The sequence below is a fragment of the Capra hircus genome, chromosome 21, assembly GCF_001704415.2.
Source record: "Capra hircus breed San Clemente chromosome 21, ASM170441v1, whole genome shotgun sequence".
NCBI classification, from domain to species: domain Eukaryota; kingdom Metazoa; phylum Chordata; class Mammalia; order Artiodactyla; family Bovidae; genus Capra; species Capra hircus.
In genome coordinates, this window is record NC_030828.1 from 24,826,324 (window position 1) to 24,850,639 (window position 24,316).

Consider the following 24,316-nt stretch of genomic DNA (forward strand, 5'->3'; position numbering starts at 1 on the left):
GAAACAACTTAGTGATTAAACCACCACCACCGCCACCACATCTTCTTTATCCATTCATATATTAAAAAATCTATAAAAAACACTGAATCATTATGTCATATACATGAAACTATCACAGTATTGTAAATCCCTATACTTCAGTAAAAAGATGCATATTCTGAAATGTAAAACATATATTCAGTCAGATTACACTAAATAAAGATGATGAAAATTATTTTAAAGACTCACAGGTAATACAGTAAGAGAAAATTACCAATCATTTTCTTTGAGTAGTGAAAATAAATGAGTGATTTTGTTGCTAAAAAAAAAATCCTGATGACCCTGATGCTCGGAAAGATTGAGGGCAGGAAGAGATGGGGGTGGCAGAGGATGAGATGGTTAGATAGCAGCACTGTCTCAATGGACTTGAGTTTGAGTGAACTCCAGGAGATGGTGAAGGACAGGGAAGCCTGGTGTGCTGCAGTCCATGGGGTCAGAAAGAGTCAGACACGACTTATGGACTGAAAAACAACAAAAATTACAGTATGTGACTAAGAGAGAAAGACATCACTTGATCAGTGGTGCCAGCTTATCCAACATCCTAAAACAGCTCCCCTCAACTCCAGCAACAGCTAAAGGCCACTTTCCACGTGCCCACGGTGTGCAAGACCACACAAAGTCTCCCTGTCCTGCCACTAGGGCAGTGCTGCCAACTTGCCCCTGACAGAGAAATCTTACCAATTAAACAAAACCTTAGGAGGAAGCCCATGACACAGAACCAATACAAATGGAGGCTCCCTGGCTGGAGGCCACAGGGGAGAAGGATGGGTATAAACAAGGCTCCCTGCTGGAAGGGGGTCTTCATCTCCCCTCCCAGGTCCTAGATTTCTCTGGGGAAACTGGAAACCTACTTGCTTAGAAATGATTCGGCCGTGGCCACATAAAGCAAGGGCTTATCTAGGACTTCCCTCATGGTCTCAGTGGTTAAGAATCCGCCTGTCCATGCAGGGGACACAGGTTTGATCCCTGATCCGAAAAGATCCCACATGCCTCGGGGCAAGTATGCCCATGCACCACAACTACTGAGCCTGTGCTTAGAGCCTGTGAGCTGCGACTGCTGAAGCCCGTGTGCCTGAGAACCTGTGCTCTGCAACGAGAGAAGCCGCTGCAATGGCACCGCATCTAGAGAAAACCCATGTGTAGCAATGAAGACCCAACACAGTCAAAAATAAAGAAAATAAAGTTAAAAAAAAAAAAAAAGCAAGTGCTTATCTGAACAACACTGGATGGGCTTGGAATAAAGATACACCTTTTGGAGTCAGACAGAGCTCCAGACCCGGTTCTGCCCTTTACTTAGGGGTGATTTTGGGCTGGTCCTGGATCTCTCCCAGCCTCAGCTTGCTCCCCTGTAAGGTGGACAACCCCACTCCTCAGCCTGTAGGCGTTAGAGGAGGGAATGCAGGTATAGCTGGCTCAGGGCAGGCCAATGCTAATCGCCACTTAAGGGGGTGACTGTTCTTACAGGAGGAGCTGGGCTCAGGCTCCCCCCAGTCGGCCAGGCCTGGAGGCAGAGCTCTGGTGGGCCCGGGCTCGGGTTTTGATGTCCCCCTGCCCCTGCCCCCTCTGCTGCGGGGAACTCACCATTCTCATCTTGGAGAAGTTGACCAGGCCGTCCTCCGTGTAGTTGGGTGTACCCTCTTCGATGAAGGCCAGGTCAGTGAGGTACATTCCCAGGTAAGGGACACAGGGTGGATCGCAACTTTGAAGCAAACGGCATTGACAGAGGTTTTTCACTTAAAATGCTGGCGCCTCTCCCAAGAACAGACACACCCCTTGGGTTGCTCGCTTTGCTGAACGGGAAGGGGTTTCTATTTGCCAAGAGTTAACAGTAGCACTTGGGCCTGAATTGCCAGCTGGGCGAGAGGGCCAGTCCTCTGGATGGTGGAGGTGACATGGTGCCAGCTGGGGCTTCTCAGCGGACTGTCCCCTCCCACCCCAAGCCAGAAGGTCCCCCTCTACCTGGCTGCTCCCCCTCCCAGAGTCCTGGGGCTTGGCCACCAGCCCCCACCAGGCTCTCCTTTCCTTTCCGTCTCTCCCCTGAAACTTTCCTTTGCAACCTCATCCCAGAATCATGTCCTGAGGGTGCCTTGTAGTGCCACCCCCATTCCCGCCAGTCACCCCGAGACACTCTCTCCCGGAGATGTCTCTGCCTTTGTTTCTCGCCCCACTGGGACCTCTGCCCAGCCAGGCACTGAGCTACCAGCACAGAAAGCCCTGCTCTCTGAGACCACCGTCCTGGATGTGGTCTGGGCGGGGGTTGGTAGCCTTTGTCCGGGATGGGCCAGGCCTCTCTGATCGGTGGCTCTGAAGCAGGGGTTCCAGTCACTGGTCCTTCACACCCCGTCTGGTGCCTCTTATGGGGTGCTGGGTCTGGGGATGATGCTGTGATGGCTCTGGTGGTCACTCTGCCCCGGGAGAGCTCCTTACAGCTCCCTCGAGGGACTCCCCACAAAGTGCTCTGCAGACTCCTCTCCGCTCAGCACACAGCCGCAGCGATCCTCCTTTCTAGCCCATCTCACCTCTGTCTCCTGGTGGCAGCTCTGCCTCCCCAGAGGGGATCAAGACGGGGAGGATGGTAGAGCAAGGAGAGAAGCCTGGTCTCAGTCCCCTGTCTGCTTGCTGTGTGACCCTGAGCCATATCTTTCCCTCTGGTCCTCAGGCTCCCCTTGTACAACAGAGCTCATGTTAGCTGAGACAATTCTAGGTGATGTGAGAGTTGATTTTAGGTGATGCTCGGACACTGTTTAAATAAATTGATTCATATGATGATAAACATTTGATTTTCACGGCCACCACCCAGCATCATGAGTGTCAGCATCATGGTTTTGACACTTCCTAACACTTGCCATTTTCCTCACTTTTTTTTTCTTTTTTGAACAAATAGTAACAGGACTCACTAAGGATCAGAGCCTTGGCATACATCAGGATCTGGTAAGAGTTTAAAAAAATTGTTCTGTTTTCACTGTATTTATTTTTTATGGTAACCATATATATTTATGGCAAATATGGTTGGTTTCCCATTTGCTGTCATGATATTTTTTCTTCTTTAAATAAAGAAAATAAATTTAAATACTTATTTCTGGGAAATAGTTAATTTAAAGGAGACTATTTAAGTACACACAAATACAGCTGACACATGGGTATGACAAAGTCTTAAAGGAGGTGGATTTTTGGAGTTTGAGAAATAGTGGAGAGGAGAAATATTATTTGAACTGTCAGCCTTGACTCTTTCATGGATGTTAAAATCAATTTGGAGAGCGTTGATCAGATTTTTTAAAAAAGTTTTAAAAAAGAGAGAATAGGGAAATATCTGAGTTCATTGCATGGTCTAAAATTGCTTTGAGACATTTTTGTCCCTGTTAGGCATATATGCGTTTGTATACAGGGTAACACTGTCAAATATAATTTTATTTTTACTGCAGGTTGTGAAAAAGGGGGAAAAAAAAATAAAGCAAGAATCATGCTGTCACTGGCAGACCTCTCTGAGTCCTTCCAGCCATTAATAGTTCATGATTGTTATCAGGTGGGCCAAAAAGTTTGTTCTGATTTTTAACATCTTATGGAAAAACCAGAATCATCTTTTTGGCCAGCCCAATACATGCCTGGTTTTCCATCAAACTCCAAATCTGAAGCACAGGCTGGTGGATCTGATGGAGAAAAGAGTTCAAAGGTCTTAGAAGACACTCTGGGGCTGGAGGGTTGACTGGTGGGTTCTAGGGGTGCCCCACTCCTCCTGCCCATGGTGGGCACCAGGCAGCCTGGAAAACTTGGAGGACCTCTTATCTTGGACAGAGGCAGAGGGAAGGCCGAGTGACTGCTCGCTGACTGTGAAAGACTGAAGGAAGCAGGATGTTTCTGAATGCCTCATGGGGTGCTGACCACCCAGACCAGTGAAAAAATATCTGGGGTCCTCGGGCCACTCGGTGATTTCCCTGAATGATTTACTGGGGGTTATGATCCAGGTGTGGAAAGATGATGGGTGGGCAATTTAGTCACTTGCATGTGGCACCACCAGTCCCGGACTCTATTCTTGTTCATCACCCACATAGTGAGGGGCTTTAGGGAACAGCACACTTCATTCCGTCATGTACACACACCCCAGAGTCCAGAGCCATGTGGGAAATATATGGTGTTGTCAGAGTGGCTAGAGTAAGGGGCGGTAGGGGCAGAGAAGGCTGGAGAAGGGCCCCCAAAGGGCAGTACTGTGTGGACACAGACCGTGCTGAGCATCTGAGTGTACAGGGAAGTACAGTCGGGGCTTTGTGTGGGCAAAACACCCGATGTGTGGCTAGCTCTGAACTCTCCACGTGGGCATCTGGCCTGTTGGGTGGGGTTCAGCCTTGCCTTGCATCAGGGCCTGGCCAACAAGGCTGTTATGGACGGAGGCAGAGCCCTCGCATGCCTGTACCTGACGTTCTAGGGAGCAGAAAGAAAGTGCCCACCCCCCAGTCTAAAAGCTGCTTCTGGTTTCCCAGGCAGCACCTAAACATGCATGCCAGCACCTGGTGACTCCTGGCACCTGGATCTTATCTATGAGCGTTTGGGGCCCCCAAGCCTGATGTTTCTGCCAAGAAATTCCTGATGATGTCAAAGGGGATGAAAGAAGTGAGCTGGCATCAGTGACTGAAAGTAAGATGCAGCTGCCTGATGGGGTTCTCCACCGAACCCCAGGAAAGGGATGGTGACAAGCAGGGGTCACCGGCTGCTTCGCCCCTCCAACCCCATCCCTGGCTGTGGGCTGGACTGCCCTCTCTTACAAGCTCTGGTCTGGGATCTCCTCTCTTTCTCAGGGAGGGGATGAGGGCCACCACGGGCTGGGCTAGAATCCCAGGGGTCAGCACCAACAGTTCTGGTATGTGGTGCAGGTAAATCAGGTCCTCAGATTTTGGGGAAATTTTTTTTTGGTAATGGATTGGGAGTGGGGTGGGGCTCAGAATCCAACGTTGGTTTTTGCCACATGGATTCTACCTGCTCTGTAGTTTCATGAGCAAGAGACTAGGCTTCGCTCTGTGGCCACAGGCTGAAAATAAAGATGCAAACAGATATTTGCTCTTGTTGGAGCCCCTGAAACTCCAGGACTGTGGATCCATCATATCCACGTACATAGATGGATGTCCACACCATAGGAGGTCGTATGAGGTGGCCTGATGCTCGGCCAGCACACTTGCTCCCCCAGAGCTGTTCCCATCCTCCACTTAGGGGAATAGAGGCTGTGACAGGAGGAGTGAGAGCCTGGCTCCTGCATGCCCTCCACTGGCATCCTATTCAAACTAAAGACAGACAAGCATCTGCTGGGTTAAGATTACACAGATGGGCAAAGCTGGAACTGGCCCCTCAAGAGCTTGTGACCAAATTTTACAGCAAAATGTTGTTGAGTGGAGCTGTGGGCAGCTTCTGGTCACTCAGTAGATGATAGGAGGGGACAGTCTTGTGGGTTTCACCAGGGTGTGGTTTGAGGAAGGAGAAGGGGGAGATCACATCCATGTGGGGGCATCAGAGCAGCGGACTGACGGGGTGCACACAGCAAGCCTTGTAGCTGGCCCAGGAGATATTTAAGAGTAGCTGGGGACAGGAGGTAGGATTTGGGGGTGCAGTCTTGGCTGGTAAAGCTAAAAGGCCATGTGCTGGCCTGGGTGCTGCACAAGGCTGCATATTATGATGATAGACTAAAAAGGACACCCGGGACATCAGAACAGGTCTGAGGACCCATGGACCCACACAGTGAGGCCCATCATGAGCTCCTTGTCTGGGCAACTCACCAACTGTGCCCACCTACCACTTCATGCCCTCTGACCTCTGCCCTGCGCCTGGTGACATGACCCCCAAGTCATCACATACTGCTGCTTTATGCGTAAATCTTGGTGCTTCCAGAGTAAAGGGGGATAAACACATGTCCCAATCTGTCCTTCTCCTGCCTGGCCTGGCCTGCATCTCCATAAGGCAGGAACCTGGTTTGCATAAAGTTCTCAGCGGCCAGAACGCCTGAAGGCCACCTGTGCCCTGCATGGCTGGGTGAAGAGGCGTCTAGGAGAGGCACTTACACAAGCCCACGGGGAACCTGAAAGAGGGGAGACAGTCAGGATGGGGATGCAGACAGAATGGGGGCCACGGAGGCGGTGAGGCCGTGGCGGCGCTGGGCGAGGAAGCCATGTGAAGGAGGCGGATGGAGCAGCACCTGGGGGCGGACGGACGGACGGACGGACGGATGGACAGGTTGGTGAATGCGGGGGCAGCTCCCCACAAGCACAGTCCACGGGCCCACAAGCACAGTCCACGGGGGCTCGCAGAGCCCGGGCGGAGGAGACACGGCTGGACAGCACAGATGGTTGGAACATCTGTCTGAGGACACAAACAAAGTGAAGATGATGGTCAAGGCGATGGGACACAGAGCCAGCACGAACACCAGGGATGACAGGAGAGAAATGAGAAAGGTGGACGGGGCTGGCAGGGAGGGGGTATGGGGTGTTGAAGTCACCAGAGGGGCTAGAGGTGCGAAGGGTTCTGTCCTCAGGTGCTGGGGGCTTTAGTGGGCTGGTGTGGGCAGTGGTCATGGGGTCCATCTTGGAAAGGAGGGGAGGTGCTCCCGGGCTCCATTGGAGCCAGGGCCCTGGGGTCTCCCAGGCACTGGGAGGTCCAGCAAGTGGCCACCTAGGAACGGAGAGCAAGGGCGAGGGCCAGCCCAACAGGCCATGTGCTCGAGTGCCCGAGAGGAACACGGAGGCAGAGACTAGTGGAGGAAGCCCAAGTGAGCATCTAACGAGAGTGACGGCAAACCCATGTTTCAGGTGAGTGTGCAGCCTCGGCATGTGACAAGGGGCTGAGTCACTGCTGCCCGAGGACAGCCGGCCTGGCCTCTCAGGCAAACCACAGGGCACTGGCTTGGGTCAAGGCCCGGCTCTATCACCATTTCCCCCAATCCTTTGGCCAGCCACTAGCCCCTCAGTGTCCTCGTTTGGAGAAACATCATGGGAGATTTTGTCTCACAATGTGGTTCTCAGTGGGGGCAACTGCGCCTCCCTGAGGGTATCTGGCCATGTCTGGAGACCTTCCTGGTCCTTATAACTCGGTTGGGGCGGGGGGGACGGGGGCACTGGTCCCATGCGTAGAGGCCAGGGATGTTTGCATTCTTTCATGCACAGGACAGCCCTCACCACAAAAACTATCCTGGTCTAGGGACTTCCTTGGTGGTCAAGTGGTGAAGAATCCACGCTTCCACTGCAGGTGGTGTGGGTTTGATTCCTGGTCAGGAAACTAATATTCCACATGCCCCAAGACTGGGGAAAAAAAGTAAAAGAACCTGCCTGTCAATGCAGGAGATGGGGGTTTAGTACCTGGGTCGGGAAGATCCCCTGGAGAAGGAAATGGAAACCCAGTATTCTTGCCTGGGAAATCTCATGAACAGAGGAGACTAGTGGGCTACAGTCCACAGGGTCAAAAAGAGTCAGACATGCCTGAGAGACTTAAAAACAACAAAAGGACAAGAGGACCAAGGCTGAGAAGGTTCACCTCCTGGGCAGTGTTAACGGGGCCAGGGAAGTCACCAACTTTGCAAACTGTAAAGTGTCAATTACTGGTAAAATCATATTTGTTTGATTCCAAGATGCCGTTATCTGTAAAATGCACTCTTGTTTTGATGACTAATTATCAAGTACAAAAAGAAAATGCAATCATATGAAATAAACGCATTGACTATGAGATGTAGCCTGACATCAGAAATAGTAAAATATAAAATAAAATGTGCATTTTGGAATCAAGGAATCCTGCACCTCTATAACTGCCATCACACCTACCACACTTCTCAAGACTATTCCTGGGTCTCTCTCTGGAAATGCCCCAACACCATGAATTTTCTTTGGGAGATGATGGAGGACAAAGCTGACCTGCCCTGGGGGTCTGGGGATGCATAGGGATTGGTCTTGTGGGCAGACAGATGGACAGACAGACAGACAGGCCTCCTGCTCCGGCCAGGTGAGGCACATGAAAGCCTCTGCAATGCAATTCTATGATTTAAAAAAGAATGGTGACAAAATGACACACAACTTACTTTTTCAGAGCTTCTCTCAGATTCTTAAATCTGCCCTCTGATGACACAAGCTTTTGGAGCTTGTCAATCAAAGCTTTAGTCTGGAAGGAATTAGAAGCATTTACTAGCACACAGCACAGGTCAAAGCCCACGGCTCTGGCCCACACTCCGGGGCCTTGTTCCATCTTGAGATGGGGCAGGTGGGTTCGGGGACTTCCTGGGTCTAGCAACTTGACCCTGAACTCGTGAGGAGGTGGACAAGGATCTTTGCTTTGTGTGCCCATGCTCATACATCTTTCAGAAACTGTGGGTGGGGCCAGGAGGGTCCAAGCACTGGGGTCCTGAGACCTGGGCTGTTGGGAACGCTGTGATAGGTAACTCCAGAGAGCTGGACCCAGAACAGGGCATCACTGATGTTTCACCATCATGACCTTTCTCATCACTGTACCCAAATGATGTGACCATCTCCTCACACCTTCACTTTTATATATCAGGGGCACCACCCAAATTTAACGGGCTTCCCAGGTGGCACTAGTGGTAAAGAACCTGCCTGCCAATGCAGGAGACATAAGAAACTTGGGTTCGATCCCCAGGTAGGGAAGATCCCCTGGAGAACGGCATGGCAACCCACTCCAGTATTCTTGCCTGGAGAATCCCATGGACAGAGGAGCCTGGTGGGCTACAGTCTATAGGGTTGCAAAGAGTCAGATGAGTGAAACGACAGCGCATGAATTTAAGAATCAAGAAAAAAAAAGATGGTGAATAAACTTATCATCAAAGACGAAAAGACTTTGATGGAAAAGAGTAAAGTCTGCAGCAGAGGGTCCTCTCTGCCAAACGACCAAGGCAGGCCCCACCCACACATTAGGTGGAGCCACTCAGGTGGCTGGTGTTTGTCTTAAGGGTCCAGGTGGGTGCTGCGGAGCGTGTCCTGGGTTGGCCTGGCTTTGTGCTGCTTCCCCTGCACGACCTGGGGAAAGTCCCTCACTTCAGAGCTCCTCAGCGCCCTCATTTATAAAATGATGAGATGAGTAGTGACTTCCTTTCCAGCACCAAGCCTCAAGATCCAGAACATGGTTGAGAAATCGGGCCAGAGACCTGCCATGCACCATAGGATTAATTTTTATATGAGAAACCTACCCACAGAAAACAACGAGCCAGGTCTTCATTCGGATGGAAGAAGAGATCAGTGTGTGCTCTTCAAGGAGAAAGAATGGCAAAACACAGTCCCTCCATGCTGGTCCCTCCATGTCAATTATAAATGTGGTCGCCTGGTTTGGACCAACCCTGCTCAAAGCAAAAATGTATTCTGGGTCTGATGAAAGAGCCACATGCTTCCTAGCATAGGAAGAAGCCCCACCAGGCCAAGGGTGGATGATTCTGCTTTCCAGATGGCTGCTCTCAGATGCCCAGGCCAACCTTCACCCCAGGCTCCCAGCTACCCTCCTCCACTTGGCCTCTTTCCAGAGCTGTGCCCTCACTTCCTCTTCTTTCCCCTCCACCTGCAGAGAAATGAGATGCTGCAGCTGAGGCCAGATGTGGGGACTGAGGGTCAGAGCCCTTGGTGGGCTCTGTTGCCTTCATACTCAATACATCGATAGGCAAGTTCACACTCAATGCACATCCAGAAAATGGAAGGGTGGGTCCAGATGTTCCTTAAGGGCAATGCTCATTCAGATAGTCTAGAATTGTGGGTGACACAGCAGTTACACACACACATAGCTCCAGGTGAGGCATCATCATGCTCATTTTCATTCTTTTTCAGATGCTAAGTTGTGTCTGACTCTTTGCAACCCCATGGACTGCAGCACGCCAGGCTCCTGTGTCCTCCACTATCTCCTGGAGTTTCTCACGTCCATAGAGTCATTGATGCTACCTAATCATCTCATCCTCTGCTGCCCCCTTCTCCTGCCCTCAGTCTCTCCCAGCATCAGAGGCTTCTCCAATAAGTGAGCTCTTCACATCAGGTGGCCAAAGTATTGGAACTTCAGCTTCAGCATCAGTCCTCCCAATGAATATTCAGGGTTGATTTCCTTTAGGATTGACTGGTTTGATCTCTTTGCTGTCCAAGGGACTCTCAAGAGTCTTCTCCAGCACCACAATTTGAAAGCATCAGTTTTATGGTGCTCAGCCTTTTTTTGGTGCTAGTGGTAAAGAACGCACCTGCCAAAGCAGGGGATGTAAGAGATGCAGGTTTGATCCCTGGGTTGGGAAGATGCCTTGGAGGAGGGCATGGCAACACACTCCAGAATTCTTGCCTGAAGAATTTCATGGACATAGGAGCCTGGTGGGCTACAGTCCATGGGTCTCAAAGAGTCGGACACAATTGAGCACTTACACACACTGGCTGGCCCTAGGTCTTGAATGACATCCTGGAGGCAGGCCAGATCACACACCTTGCCCTCTGACTGCCCTCAAGTTGCACTCTCCTAAGAGAATGGAAGACTTTAGGATGGTCTAGGCAATTCCCTCCCAGCTCTATGACAAGGGTGATGTAGAGAATAAAGCCAAAAAATTCCCAAACCCCCAGTGGGATGGGAAAACAAAACCTGGTCAGAGGGCCTCTGGAAAAGATGACATCATTCTGATGGAACAGGGAAGAAGAAAGATGCTGACCTGAAATAGGTCACTTGGACTCTGCCCATAGCCATGTTTGAACCTTGACGGACTGAACAGCCTAAGTGACCCGCGGGTTCTACAGTAGCCTCGCTCAACCTCAGACTCCAAGAATTCATGAGGTCATGTGCCACATGTGGGCTGATGTGGCCTGCTGCCCTGAGCTCCTGCACTGCCAGCCCCTGTGCTTCCACTCGCAAGAGAGGCATCTTCTAGCTTTTGTCCTGAGCCTGGCATCCCTGTGTGCTAAGAAGCAAGTGGCCCAGCCTCACTGGGTGTGGTGCAGATGGTAGGGGTGCTCTGCAGTCCTGCTGTCATCTGGAGGTGGACTGACCGGTTGGCAGTGGAAAGGCAGCAGAGATGTCCCAGGATACCCTGTGTCTGGCTGTTTATCCAAAGAGGAGGGATTTATGGACCTGCTGCCTCCCTGGAGCATGGAATCATGAGCTGTCATTGGCATGAGAAGAGTATTGAGGAGCGGGTGATGAACAGAACCAAGAGGGGACACAGCATGCCAGTTCAGAATGGCCTAGATGAAGCAGGCTCCTTGGAGACCCTGGGCCCCACACAGCTCACCTGGCTGTAAGACCAGACACTATATTACTGATGCCTTTGGAGGCATCCCCTGACCCCTGGTGGTCCCTGTCTAGCTTTCAGGGACATCCAGTGCACCCAGGAGGTGGCCCAAATGCCTCCTCTCAGGAGAGCTGTCTCCTCATGACCCCAGGGCATAGAGCTCTATTCCTGAGGAAGACTCTGCCTTATGGCTTTTCAGAATCAGGTTCTGAGTGAATAACTGTTAAGTTCATATGTAAGATCAGCAACTGTCTAATGGTAACAGGGACAAGTTAACTCTCTGGAGGCCAGAAGGGCTGCGAAATCAAAGTCTGAGGAGAGGACTTGTAGGATCATCTGATCACCATGTTGGTAACCTGCAGGTTTGGACTGAGATCCCCCAAAAGTCACCACTCCTTTGTCCCAACTCAAGAAGAGTGTTGGGAGCAACAATTATTGTCATATGTCCCACTCTGAGGTACTGACTATTCAAGTGGGAATTAAAGTCCCACAGGGTGCTGGTGCCACACTGTGGGCCTGATATCTGGTCTCAGGTGAAACAGGAGAAGAGATTCTCTAGTTTACCTGAAGTGTTGGCCCTCACCCTGTCCTTCATCCACCTATGGATGGTGGCCCTCTGGTCTCCCTGCCCCAGCCCCAGCCCAGCCTAGCTTCCTGCTGGTACCTGCTTAGAGACTTTGAGCCACGTCTTTTTCAGCCGGAAGATTGCACTCCGGTTCATGGACGAGGTGATCTCCAAAACAGCGTTGTAGTTGTGTAAGCATCGGCATATGTCGGCCACGGCCACCCACTTCTCGATGGTGCTCACCCTCGCGTTGATGTCCTCGTTGCGGACGATTTCTGAAGCGATCAAGTTACTGATCTTTAAGTCCGTGCAATAGGACAAGAAAAAAAAGTAAAGGGAATAAGTACTGTAAAGATGATAAATCACCATTATTTGCAGATGAAATGATCATTTGAAAATTCCCAGAAGAATGAATTGGAAAACTGCTAGAATAACCAACAGAGCTCGTCAGCATAGCTGGTTAAAGATTCAGTATACAAAAATAACTTTTAAAAATATAGTAGCAATACCAAATTGGGCTCCAAAATCACTGCAGATGGTGACTGCAGTCATGAGATTAATAGATGCTTGCTTCTTGTAAATAAAGCTATGACAAACCTAGACAGCATATTAAAAAGCAGAGATATCACTTTGCGGACAAAGGTCTGTATAGTCAAAGCTATGGTTTTTCCAGTAGTCATGAGAGTTGGACCATAAAGAAGGCTGAGTGCTGAAGAACTGATGATTTCAAATTGTGCTGGAGAAGACTCTTGAGAGTCCCTTGGACAGAAAGGAGATCAAACCAGTCAATCCCAAAGAAAATCAACCCTGACGTTGGAAGGACTGATGCTGAAGCTGAAACTCCAACACTTTGGCCACCTTATGTGAAGAACTGACTTACTAGAAAAGACCCTGATATGGGGAAAAGATTGACAGCAGAAGGAGAAAGGGCCAGCAGAGGATGAGATGTTTGGATGGTATCACCGACACAATGGACATGAGTTTGAGCAAACTCTGGGAGAGCAGAGGTCAGGGAAGCCTGGTGTGCAGCAGCCCTTGGGGTCACAAAGAGCTGGACACCACTGCGTGACTGAACATCAGCATCGATCAGAAAATACAATGAAAAAGGTATCACCTTCAAAATACCACTGGGAATCTATAAATTACCTGGAAACTTTAATGGGAACTATGCAGGATGCTCCATGAAAAATAAAATCATCAAAGGTAATAAGAGGATTAAGAAAGAAAAGGATTAGAGTTCAAAATGGGAATGTAAATATGTCTTTTTTCAAAACTAACACGCATGTTCAATGCAATCAAATAAAACATGCAATGGGAGTCATCTTGAAAGTCTGACAAAGTGATTCTAAAGTTTATCTGGAAGAACAGTTAAGCAGAGTGAAGGTCTCAGGGAATCTCCCACCATACAACTGAAGCTTGGAGAAGACAACACTTTGGGGCAACCCTTGTCTCATTCACATATCCAAGGACTCCTCTACCCTGCCTACAAGGCAAATAATCACATATACACAAACAAACTAAATGCGGGCTGGACTTGGAGCAGCCAGGGGTTGGGGAGGTAGTGGAAGCTGGAGCTCAAACATCAGAGAACTAGGACTGCAAGGAACTGGGGCAGCAGGAAATACTAGCCTTGCCTGTACATTTCTTTGCATTTCCTTTGAGTCTACCACCATTTCAGAATAAAAAGTACAAAAAACACGACTTGTTATTAAAAAATAAAGAGGACACTTACAGATGAGTATAAATTATAGGGCTTTACCACCCAGAAATAGTCTTCTTTAGAAAAATTTTTAAAGGATGTGCATAAAGAAGAATGAGTTATCAAATGATGTAAGAATGGAAAACTACTGATGTGAATCAGGAAGGAATGATAGCACAAAATAGCACACATATTATAAGCCTTAATTAAATGGAAATTTTTTTCCATAAAGAAAATACTGAATTCAAAACAGTTTTACACATTATATAATTTTTTAAAAAAGGAATAGATTAGTCAAATTTTCCAGAGAAGAGAGAAAGAAGGAATACTTGCTAGTTTATTCTATGAAGCTAGTATAATCTTGATACCAACACCAGATACAGACAATTTTAGAAGAAGGAAAAAGGACACATCCTTTTGTTTAATAGAACATGAATATGTTAGATTTGTCCATGGAATGCAAGGATGCTGACTATTAGAGAAAAATCTATAACTGTCATTCATCACATCAATAGATTGAAAGGAGAAAAGCCATATGAGCATCTCAATAGATGCAGAAGAAAGTGGATAAAATGCAATACTTATTTATGGTAAAAACCATTATTAGCAAACAAGGAATAAGAAAAAGAATTTCCTTAACTTGATAAACAAACAAATTCTATCCTAAGTGGAGAAATGTTAGAAGCACTCTTTAAGGTGGTTCAGACAGTAAAGAATGTGGCAGACCCGGGTTCAATCCCTGGGTCAGGAAGATCTCCTGGAGAAGGAAATGGCTACCCACTCCAATATTCTTGCCTGGAGAATTCCGTGGATGGAGGAGCCTGGCGGGCTACAGTCCATGGGGTGGCAAAGAGTTGGACACGACTGGATGACTAACACTGATAGAGATTAAAACCAAGAACAAGATTCACTATCACCATTTCTGTTGAACACTGTGGTCTGGGGGCCAGGTCTAGAGGTACCCAGAGTGCAAGCACATACACCTGAAGGTGAGAAGTTCCTTAAATTTGTCCCTGAGCACTTCATTTGACTCACACCAGTTTCAGCCCTGATCCTGGAGATCCCAGCCAGTACCATTCACCAAGACCAAGAAGACTTCCCTGGTGGTCCAGTGGTTGAGAATCTGGCTGCCAATGCAGGGGACACAGGTTCGATCTCTGGTCTGGAAAGAGCCCACATGCCACTGGGCAAAGAAGGCCATGCGCCACAACTACTGAGTCCAAGCTCTAGAGCTGGTACTCTGCAACAAGAGAAGCCTGCGCACCGCTACAAAGAGTAGCCCTCATTCTCACTGCAACTAGAGAAAGCCAGGGTGCAGCAACCAAGACCCAATGAGGCCAAAACAAATAAATCAATTAAAATTTAAAAAATTTAAAGGAAGACTTGTTTTAAAAGGTAAGACAAAGAATTAAAGCCAATAGGGCTGGAACCCAGCAAAGACAAAACCAAACCAAACCCTGTGTCAGGGAGAGATTAAGAAACAGAGTTTCAGGCCATGATTATCACCACCAAAGGGGTGCCCATTCTGCGCACCTGAAAAAAAGGTGAATTTTTAACAGAGATGGCCACATGCCAGGTAGTGATGAGGGCAGTCCTCCGGAGGTGGATTGTGTGGGTTCAAAGTGGGCTCTCCTGCTGATGACTGGGGATGAAATTTAATCTCTTCAAGCCTTGGTTTCTTCATCCGTAACAGAGAATAAGAAGATGAGGCTGATGAAACCCTGAGCACAGTCCTGGCACGTGGTCAACATGTAATAAATGCTCACTCCATAGTCTCGTCCTTTACTTGAGTCCTGGGCACACAGCGGGGGAGGGTGGGGGGTGGAGAGGGACTTTTTTGCTGTCTCCTGCTGTGGTTAGAGTTGTGGGTCAGGTGTGGTCAGACTCAGGCCTCGTGTGTGTTTCCTGAGGGCCCCGCCCACTTCATCACGTCCTCTCTCCTGCTGCACATGCTGCTCTCCACTCTGCAGCTGTGCTCCTGACAGGGCTCCTTCTCCGAGCTCCGAAGCCTGCATTGTCTGTTTCCTCCCAGGATGAGGGTCCGCCCCTGGCTGTGGTTGGCGTCATGTGGCTTTGACCAGGCAGTCAGGACAAGTGGGATCATGTGCTCCCACTTCCAGCTATCAAAGGCTCTTGTGTTGATGATTAAATGCAAAGGAATGAAGAAGCTAAGTGCAAACACCCTTGAGGTTGTCACGAGGCCAGGAGTGGACGAGTCCCTGTGGTTGCAAGCGCTGGAACTAGCGCAGATGTGGGGAAATCAGGAAGGGATATTTTTCCCAGAACTGGGGCTTTGCAGTGGAGGAAGGCCATGAGCTACCAGACACGGGTCAGAGACCTCAGGCATTTGCCCTTCAGAGTCTTGGTGTCTTCATTTCTAAAGTGCGATGACAACCCCATCTTTTAGAATGGGTGTGAACTTTGAAAGAAATTATTTTGCATATAATTCACAGGCCCAGAGAGGAACCAGGTGCTATGGATCTAGCAGGTGTACAGCCTGTTCTGAGGGTCCCACCAAAGAGAAACCTGCAGAAAAAGGCACTGCATCCCCCACCCCTATACTCACATCATTGAAATGCTTAGTGGTTTTCATGATATAAGGGGTCCTCTCATTCTTTTCCAGTTTCATCCACCCTTGTCCGAAGAACTCCCTGTAGGAAATAAGGGAGAAACCCAGAGTGGGTGGGGTTAGGTGTGTTCCTACTGATTTCTCTTCTGAGTTCTCTGCTTTTTGAAGTGGTCACTACTGGGGAGTAACTTTCTGCAAAGCCTTTGAGAGGAGGGGACCTGGGGTCAGGTCTAGCTGTGCCCCGTATCAGCTGTATGGCTTTGGGTAAGCCCTTGGGGCCTCAGTTTCCTCATCTGTGAAATGGGAACAATGACAATACTCTTCTTACAGGGTCAAGGAGAGGCCGAACTGAGATTTGGTGAGATTTGGTGCTGAGAGCACGTCTGGTTTTGGATATTGTTTCTGACAGGGAGAATCCTCCATCTTAAAGTCACATTGCAGAAATTGGTCTGCAGAACAGGAAGGACAGAAGGCCACAGAAAGGGCCAGACAGATGGATAAAGGTGCCTGCAAGCCATGCCACAGTGTGTTCTGGGAATGGCGACTTCACAGGACCACAGGCTGTCCAGGCCTCCAGGACAAGCTTCTTATTTGACAGTGACCGTGAAAGAGTTCCATGGGCAAGAGTGAGCAGTAACTACTACCCAGAATAACTACTGTCTCTACACCTGGGAGATGTGGCAGCTGTATAAAAGGCTGACACTCCACAACCAGCTGGGGCAGCACCCGTGTCAGTGGGGGCCTCCGTGTGTGTCCGGTGGGGCTACCTTTCTAGAAGGCAGAGATCCGGAGTCCTGAGATGATTTATGACCTCAGAATTGGTGACTCCAATTTTAGAAACTATTCTGGGACACTTGTCAGAAACCCAGAGACATATTTAGTTATGAGGAGGCTTTCTGACCCCCACCTGTAAGTATAAAATGAAATCTAAAAAAAAAAAGTGAAATCTGAAAACAGCCTCATGGCTTGGTGCACTGCCAGGGAATACAGTGTACTTATTAAAAATGGTGTTCACAGATACCATTTTGGCATAGGGTCAGATGAAGAAAAGAAGATACAAATTATGTAGGTGGTACAGTTATGACTACCTGGGGGTGACTGACTACAGGCCAGGGGAGGTATTGATCAGGCCTTGGGGCTTCTTCAAAGGCCAGAGCTGTCCCCAGAGTCCATTCCTGCACACGCATACACACATGCACATGCATGTGCACGCATTTGCTCCTATGTACATATGTGCACGTATGTGAACACATACTCTTTCTAGACCTCCAGAAAAGGAGCACAGAGCTAGAGATGCTTCTGGAAAATTGTGTGTGTATCCATGTGTGTGTGTGCGTGTGCATGTGTGTCTGTGCGTGTGTGCATGTGTGTGTGCATGCACAGGTGCAGCTGGTAGGGAAGGAGGGAGCCTGGGGACAGGAAGGGACAGGAATCCTTCATCATCCCTGCCGGCACATGCACTTCTGCTTCTCTCTGTGGAGCATCAACCATGCAGCTCTGGAAATCTAATGCACATGCTTCAGGAGGGGGACTCAGCTGTGACGGTGCCTGAGGAGGAAGGTGGGGGCTGGAACCCATGCCCACTCACTCATAAGGGATCTTCTTGAAGACGAGGTGGTCCAGCAGGGTCAGTTGCTCTGCAATCTCCAGGGCCGAGTGGTTTTCAAAGGGCTCAGCCTTCACGCCTTCAGCCTGAGAGGAGCAAGGTCCCAGTCAGGCCCGCGAGGGGCCCCTTCTGGCTTTGGGGCCCCTTCCTAGAGGGAACATCCATCTCGATTCTGGTAAGTGGGAGGATGAGGCATGACTGGGGAGGCCCCCCCACCACCCTGGGAGACTGGCCAGCAAGGGACGGTGGGAGCTGGGAACCATCATCTGCTGTGCCCCGTGTGTGTGTGTGTGTCTGCATCATCTGCTGTGCCCCGTGTGTGTGTGTGTGTGTGTCTGCATCATCTGCTGTGCCCCGTGTGTGTGTGTGTGTGTCTGCATCATCTGCTGTGCCCCGTGTGTGTGTGTGTGTGTGTGTGTCTGCATCATCTGCTGTGCCCCGTGTGTGTGTGTTTGTGTGTGTGTGTGTCTGCAGGCCTGTGCTGCACTTCAGTCACTCATGAGGTCATCCTTACGCCAACACACGGGTGAGACCACAGAGGCGTCTGGAGGTTAATGACTAGCCCAAGGCACTCAGCCAGGTTGATGGGGACAGAGCCCGGGCCGTCTGATTCAGGCTGGAACCTGTTTCTCCCTTCGGGTCCTGCCTTTCCACACCTGCTTCACAGAACTTCCTTTTAAATTTCTTTAGGGGAGGACTCACAGGTACAATGACCTCCTGTACCTCTGACCCGTGTCTACAACACAGCTGTTTGCCTTCATCCCAGGTTCAAGTCCCTGCCCTAGGGCCACCATGGACACCACATTTAAAGGTGACCACTCCTCAAGCCCTTGAGCGGGGACATCTTCAGGAAGCACTCTCAGGAAGCAATGTCCCCATGGCTGGGATCAGACAAGAGGAGGCCTGCAGCCCAGAGGCCTCTGGGAAAATCTGGATCCGGAAAGGGTAACTGGGCTCTCATGGGAGGAGAGTCAGGAACACGGATGCCCCTGCTCCCCTCCTGGGTGCTGACTGGGCTGTATAGGAGGAGACAGCTAGCTACCCCACCCAGAGGGCCCAGCCAGTTGCACTAATGACAAGGAAAGTGGGGGTGACCCCATGTCAGGGGAACAAGCCTCCATCCTGGATGGAGTCTTCTCGCCTACTTCTCAGCAAATGGTCATTGAGAACCGCCCAGGCAGATCCTGTGAGATGAAAAGACCAGAAAACACAGTCCAGGCTTCAGGAGCTCCAGGCACAGGCTCAGAGCAGGCACAGAATGTGGGTAAGTGGAGGAAAGAGCTCCTACTGCAGCCTGTGTGTGGTGTGTGTGATGTTGTATGTATGTGTGTGGTGTGTACGTGTGTGTGCATGGTGTGTGTGGAATGTACATGGTGTGGTGTGTACACGTGTGTGATGTGTATGTGTGCATGGTGTGTGTATGCGTGTGCCACGAGTGCTGTGTACATGTGTGTGGTGTGTACATGTGTGTGTGGCGTGGATGTGTACATATGTGTGTGGGGTGTGTGTGCAGGTGGTGGGCATCCATGTACTGCCCCCAACAGAGTTGCCCTAGGCCAGGCACGGTCTGTGCAGAAGTCCAGATACAGGAGACTGGGTGTGAGGACACAATGCTATCAGGAATGACAGTTCTCAGGAAGGCAGTGGAGACATGGGGATGAAAGCGGCATGGGCCACCTGGGATGCTCAGGACCCTCATGATGAGGAGCCCGCAGCCTCTGAAGCAGGGGCGACAGGCAACCAGCACAGCCCACCCTGAAGGCCCAGGCCTGTCCTGGGGTGAGGCCGTGAGCTGGGGTGGGTGCCCAGGGCATGGACACCTGAGGAAGGGGCCTGGCTGGGAGGCGCGCTGCCTAGGAGGAGCTGGCTGGCCCCGGGGAGGGGCGAGGCCTGGAGCAGAGGCCTGTGCGCATCGTCACAAGAAGCCCCTCTGCTCTCTGGAGGGCCCTGGGGCCTCCTCCAGACTAGACGTGCCCCACGCAGGCCCTCAGATTCTGGGAACCATGTCAGGGTTGGGCGGGGAGCTGGGGGCACAGCTGGGTGGGCGGGCAGCCCTTTGTTCTAGAACAGACTTGGCTACACATGAAGTTGGAACGAGGGCCCTCAGGCTCTTGACGGGTGAACGTTCCGGTCAGGCCCCTATTGGGAAACACGAGCAGTGTGGCTGCTGCCCTGAGTGGCCTGGCCGGGATCCCTGGGCGGGTGCCTGGGGCACAGCCCTGCAGCACTGCTCTTGGGGTTGGGGTGCAGGCAGGGTGCCAGCTGCCCCATGGATGGCTGCCCCCACCCCCAGGGCCAGGAGAACCCGCTCTAAGAGTCAGGAGCAGGGACGGGAGGGAAGCAGTGGGTACAGGACTCAGAGGCCTGAGTCTTCCCACTGGCTACTCTGAACAGGCTGGATATCACTCAGTCTGACGAGTGGGCCTCTACCTCCGGGGAGGTCAAAGGTGGCCCTGAGCTTCCTTGCTCACAGTGATGGGCAACAGGGGCCCAGAGGGGGCCCAGCCAGGCCCTGGAAGCACACAGACCATCATCCCTTCCACTGCAAGGAACCCTGCCTCGAGCTCTGCCCGGGGTCCCCTCACTGCCAGGCAGGTGGCCACCTACCATGACCCAGCTTAGGTCACTCCACCTCCCCCTGCCTCAGTTGCCTCTTCTGGAAGATGGGGATAAAGATACAGATCCATAGCACTGTTGAGAAGAGTCCTTAAGACTCTAGCACACAGTGCAGAGCCTGTCCACCCCAGGCCTGACTTCTTACCCTCCTCCTTCCAGGGACAGTGTGAGCAGAGACAGTAGGGGCTGGTTAGGGGAGATGTGAAAGCAGAAGATGAAGAAAACAGAAGAGTTGGTGTTACCAGTTGAATCTCCCTCCCCAAAAGATATGGTAAGTCCCCTACATATGAACCTTCAAGCTGTGAACTTTCAAAGAGGTGAACATGTATTCGCATGTCCAGTCGTGAGTGAGTTCACGTGTCTGGCGTGTACTGTCACGTGCACGCATCCTCTACAAGTGCTTGTGCTGTATTTACCGTACAGTCCTATATAGAGGATAGCAGTGCAGTGTCTTTATTTCAAGTCCAGATGTCCAGAAGCAACTGGAAAAGCAGAGGTGAGGAAGCTGGTACTACTGTACTTGTCAAGGTACTGTACTGTAAGATTAAAATGGTTTTCTTTAATTTTGAATTTGTTTCTTAGGTATCATTTGTGTGAAAAGTATTATAAACCTATGACGGTACAGTACTATATAGCTGACTGTGTTAGTTGGGTACCTAGGCTGACTTCGTTGGATTCACGAACAAGTTGGACTTACGAGCATGCTCACAGAACTCGTTTGTATGTAGGGGACATACTGTATGCTGAAGTCCTCAACCCTGGGACCTGTGACCGTGAACTTATTGGATATAAGGCCTTCAGAGAGGTACTCAGGTAAGACGGGGTCACTAGAGTGGGCCCTTATCCAGTATGTTGTTATTGTTGTCATTCAGTTGCTCAGCCATGTCTGAATCTTTGAAAGTGAAAGTGTAGTCGCTCAGTCGTGTCCGACTCTTTGCCACCCCATGGACGGTAGCCCACCAGGCTCTGCTGTCCATGGGATTTTCCAGGCAAGAATACTGGAGTGGGCTGCCATTTCTTTCTCCAGGGGATCTTCCCAAACCAGGGATTGAACCTGGGACTCCTGCATTGCAGACAGACGCTTTACCGTCTGAGCCACCAGGGAAGCCTGACTCTTTAAGACCCCATGAACTGTATGTAGCACACCAGGCTTCCCAGTCTGCTACTCTTTCCACGAACTTGAACTTTGCTCAAGTTCATGTCCGTTGAGTTGGTGATGCTATCTAACCATCTCGATGTCTTTCTAAGAAGGGGAAATTTGGACATAGGGCCAACACACACAGAGGGAAGAGGATGTGGAGATAGCTGGGGAGGAGATGGCCATGTGACAACCGAGGCAGAGACTGGAGATCCTCTGTTACGAGCCAGGGAATGCCCAGGGCCACCAGACGTGGAAGAGGCCCAGGAAGACCCTCCCCTGGAACCTCCGGACGGAGCATGGGCCCAGCAACACCTCAATTCCAGACTTCCGGCCTCCAGAACTATGCGAGATTAAAATTCTGCTGTTTTAAGTGCCCCATTCTGGGGCTCTTTGTTAGGGGAGCTCCAGGAACCAATACAGGGGATGACTGAGCTCCACTGGGGGGTCTTGGAGTGGGATCCTGGGAGCCAGGTGGCCAGGGAAGGACAGACTTGGCCAGCGAGCGAGAGGGCAGGCCCGGCTCACCATCTGTGTGATCTCCTCCAGTGTGATCTGGTTGTCACCTGGGTCGTCCTGGGTCAGAGTCCTGGGGGGTGAGAGGGAATGATGAGCCCCGAGCAGCTGGTGACACCCCTTGCCTTCGGGCAGTCCCCTCCCCACCGCCGCACACAACCCACCTTGCTGTCTCTGCTCTGCCATTTCCGAGGCCAGGAGCCCCCTTGCCCCTTTCTTGTCATTGATGTCTTCAATGATTCAGCTCCCTGACCCTCCTGGCTGGGTGAGGCCCCCCCTGGGGTTCCCTCAGCCCCTAGGCTTCCTGTGGTCTCAGCCCCAGGCTCCCCAGCTGGGAACAGCCATGTCTGTGCCTGGTCTACTCCTCCAGATCCACCAGGAGCCTCTGAAAACAGGCTGATGTCCCTTCTGTCCCTGTAGCTCAGGTACCTGGGGCTGGGCTTGGCATGTGGCCGATGCACCAGCCGGTGGGGTGATGGGACGAATGAGTGGAAGGAGCTTCAGGCTGGAGCATCAGAGAGGCCAGAGGTGCTGGGGAGCTTTCCAGACAGGGGGAACAGGGGAAAGCAGCAAGATGGTGGTCAAAGACCCAGAGGTGGGAGACTGTTCACAGCCGCTGAGTAGTGGGTCCTGAGCAGTGGGTCCTAAGCAGTGGTGGGGATGAGGGCAGAGCTCCTGCGTCAGGCCAACATGCTGAGCCCTCATTCTGACAGTGATCGTGAGTCCTGAAGACGGGGCCAAAGAGCCAGACCAGGGCTGGGGGACAGTCCGGAGGCCATAGGGCCTGCCTGAGCCACCCACACTCTCCCTCCAAGGAAGCAGACCCATAGCTGGGGCTCTCTGGGTCCACCATCCACACCAGAGCCCGCTTGACTCCCTGCATCCAGGAGCAGTCTGAACAAGCTCCCTGTCCGAAGGTCATTTGACCTGACTTGACCCATAGGCCTAAGGTCCTGGCATAGTCCTGCATGTCTCCTGGGACGAGGAGGAAGGGCACGGAGGACCTGGGGGCCGACTATGTGTGTGTACGTGTGCGTGTGTGTGTGTGTCTAGGCAGTGGGTACACCAGGGAGGGTGGTCTGGAAGCGATGCTAGGATGTGGAGCCTGCAGGAATTATGGGCCTGTAGCCCAGGCCTCAGGAAAGCAAATTGGATGGTCTGGCTGGAGGAAGCCTGGAGACTGGGTTGTCGGCCAGAAAGTAGATGCAAGTCTGGGTCAGAGACTGTGACCACGGGGCAGAGAGGGAAAGCTGAAGCTGGACAGGAAGTGAGGTCGGGTGGTCTGACCCTGAGTCCAGGCACCTGGGCAGGGCCAGAGGGCAGCCTGAGTCAGCAGGGGTGAGCGGTGGGTGGACCAGGGCCTGCATCTGACACCCCTGAGACCTGTAGAGGTGATCTCACCACAGCTCTGGAAGTGGGTGTTGTTCACCCATTTTACAGAGGAGGAAAAACGAGGTTCACAGACAGGACTTGCCCGAGGTCACACAGAGCATCACTCAGCCAGCAGGGCTTGGATATGTGCCACCTGACCTCTGCCCTCTGCCAGGAGAGGCCCAGTCTGGGACAGGAGGAAATAGGATAGGTCTGGGGACAATTTAATTCAATTCGACCATATTCCCTGGAGCACCTGGAGACAGGCTCGCCAGTGCAATTGGACAAAGCCCTCCTCCGTGACAGTAATGTTCTTTTAAAAAAAATTTGTATTTTAGATTTTTTTTAATTTAAAAATTTTTATTGGGATACAGTTGTGTTGCTTTCTGCTGTACAGCAAACTGAATCTGCTATATGCATACATATATCCCCCCTTTTTTGGATTTACTTCCCATTTAGTGGAATCTGGAATGTTCTTTAAGCTGCCCCCTGTGGAGGCACCAGCTCCCTGTGGCTCATGTGACTCAGGAACTAGAGTTTAAATTGTATTTAATCTTAAATATTTACTTTTATTTATTTGGCTGAGCCAGGTCTTAGTTGAGGCATGTGGGATCTTTAGTTTTGGCATATGGGATCTAGTTCCCCGACCAGGGATCAAACTTGGGCCCCCTGCATTGGCCATCCCCCAGTCTTAGCCACTGGACCACCACGGAAGTCCCCATTTAATTAATTTAGATTTAACACCCATACATCACTAGTGGCTATCACACAGGTTGGCGTGGAGTAAATGGGTATCAGCAGTGGGTGTGGATGGGAAAGCAGGCACCCTTTTTGTCTCTAGGTCTGAGGTGGGCAGGTGGAGAGAAGGACACACATGGACAAGCCACTCCAGATCCTGGTTGAAGGGGTGTTGACCAGCCCCCAGGCTGCCCAGGGCTCTGAGATCCTCCCAGAGCAACCGCCTGAGGTGGTCCTCTGGTCT

General features: G+C 50.9%; 1 protein-coding gene and 1 non-coding gene across 2 annotated transcripts in view; both read right to left on the reverse strand.

Moving 5' to 3' along the window:
• Positions 1 to 24,316, reverse strand: part of RASGRF1 (Ras protein specific guanine nucleotide releasing factor 1) — a 103,120-nt gene that overhangs the window by 5,705 nt on the left and 73,099 nt on the right. The window contains exons 20-25 of the mRNA XM_018066540.1: positions 21,976 to 22,036; positions 17,676 to 17,779; positions 16,085 to 16,169; positions 11,919 to 12,116; positions 8,084 to 8,163; positions 1,621 to 1,738 (exon numbers count right to left, since the gene is read on the reverse strand). Of these exons, the coding sequence (XP_017922029.1) occupies positions 1,621 to 1,738; positions 8,084 to 8,163; positions 11,919 to 12,116; positions 16,085 to 16,169; positions 17,676 to 17,779; positions 21,976 to 22,036 (646 nt within the window). The remainder of the gene's footprint in view (positions 1 to 1,620; positions 1,739 to 8,083; positions 8,164 to 11,918; positions 12,117 to 16,084; positions 16,170 to 17,675; positions 17,780 to 21,975; positions 22,037 to 24,316) is intronic.
• On the reverse strand, positions 21,343 to 21,414 carry TRNAC-GCA. Its single transcript has one exon. It is a non-coding gene; the product is annotated as a tRNA-Cys (tRNA).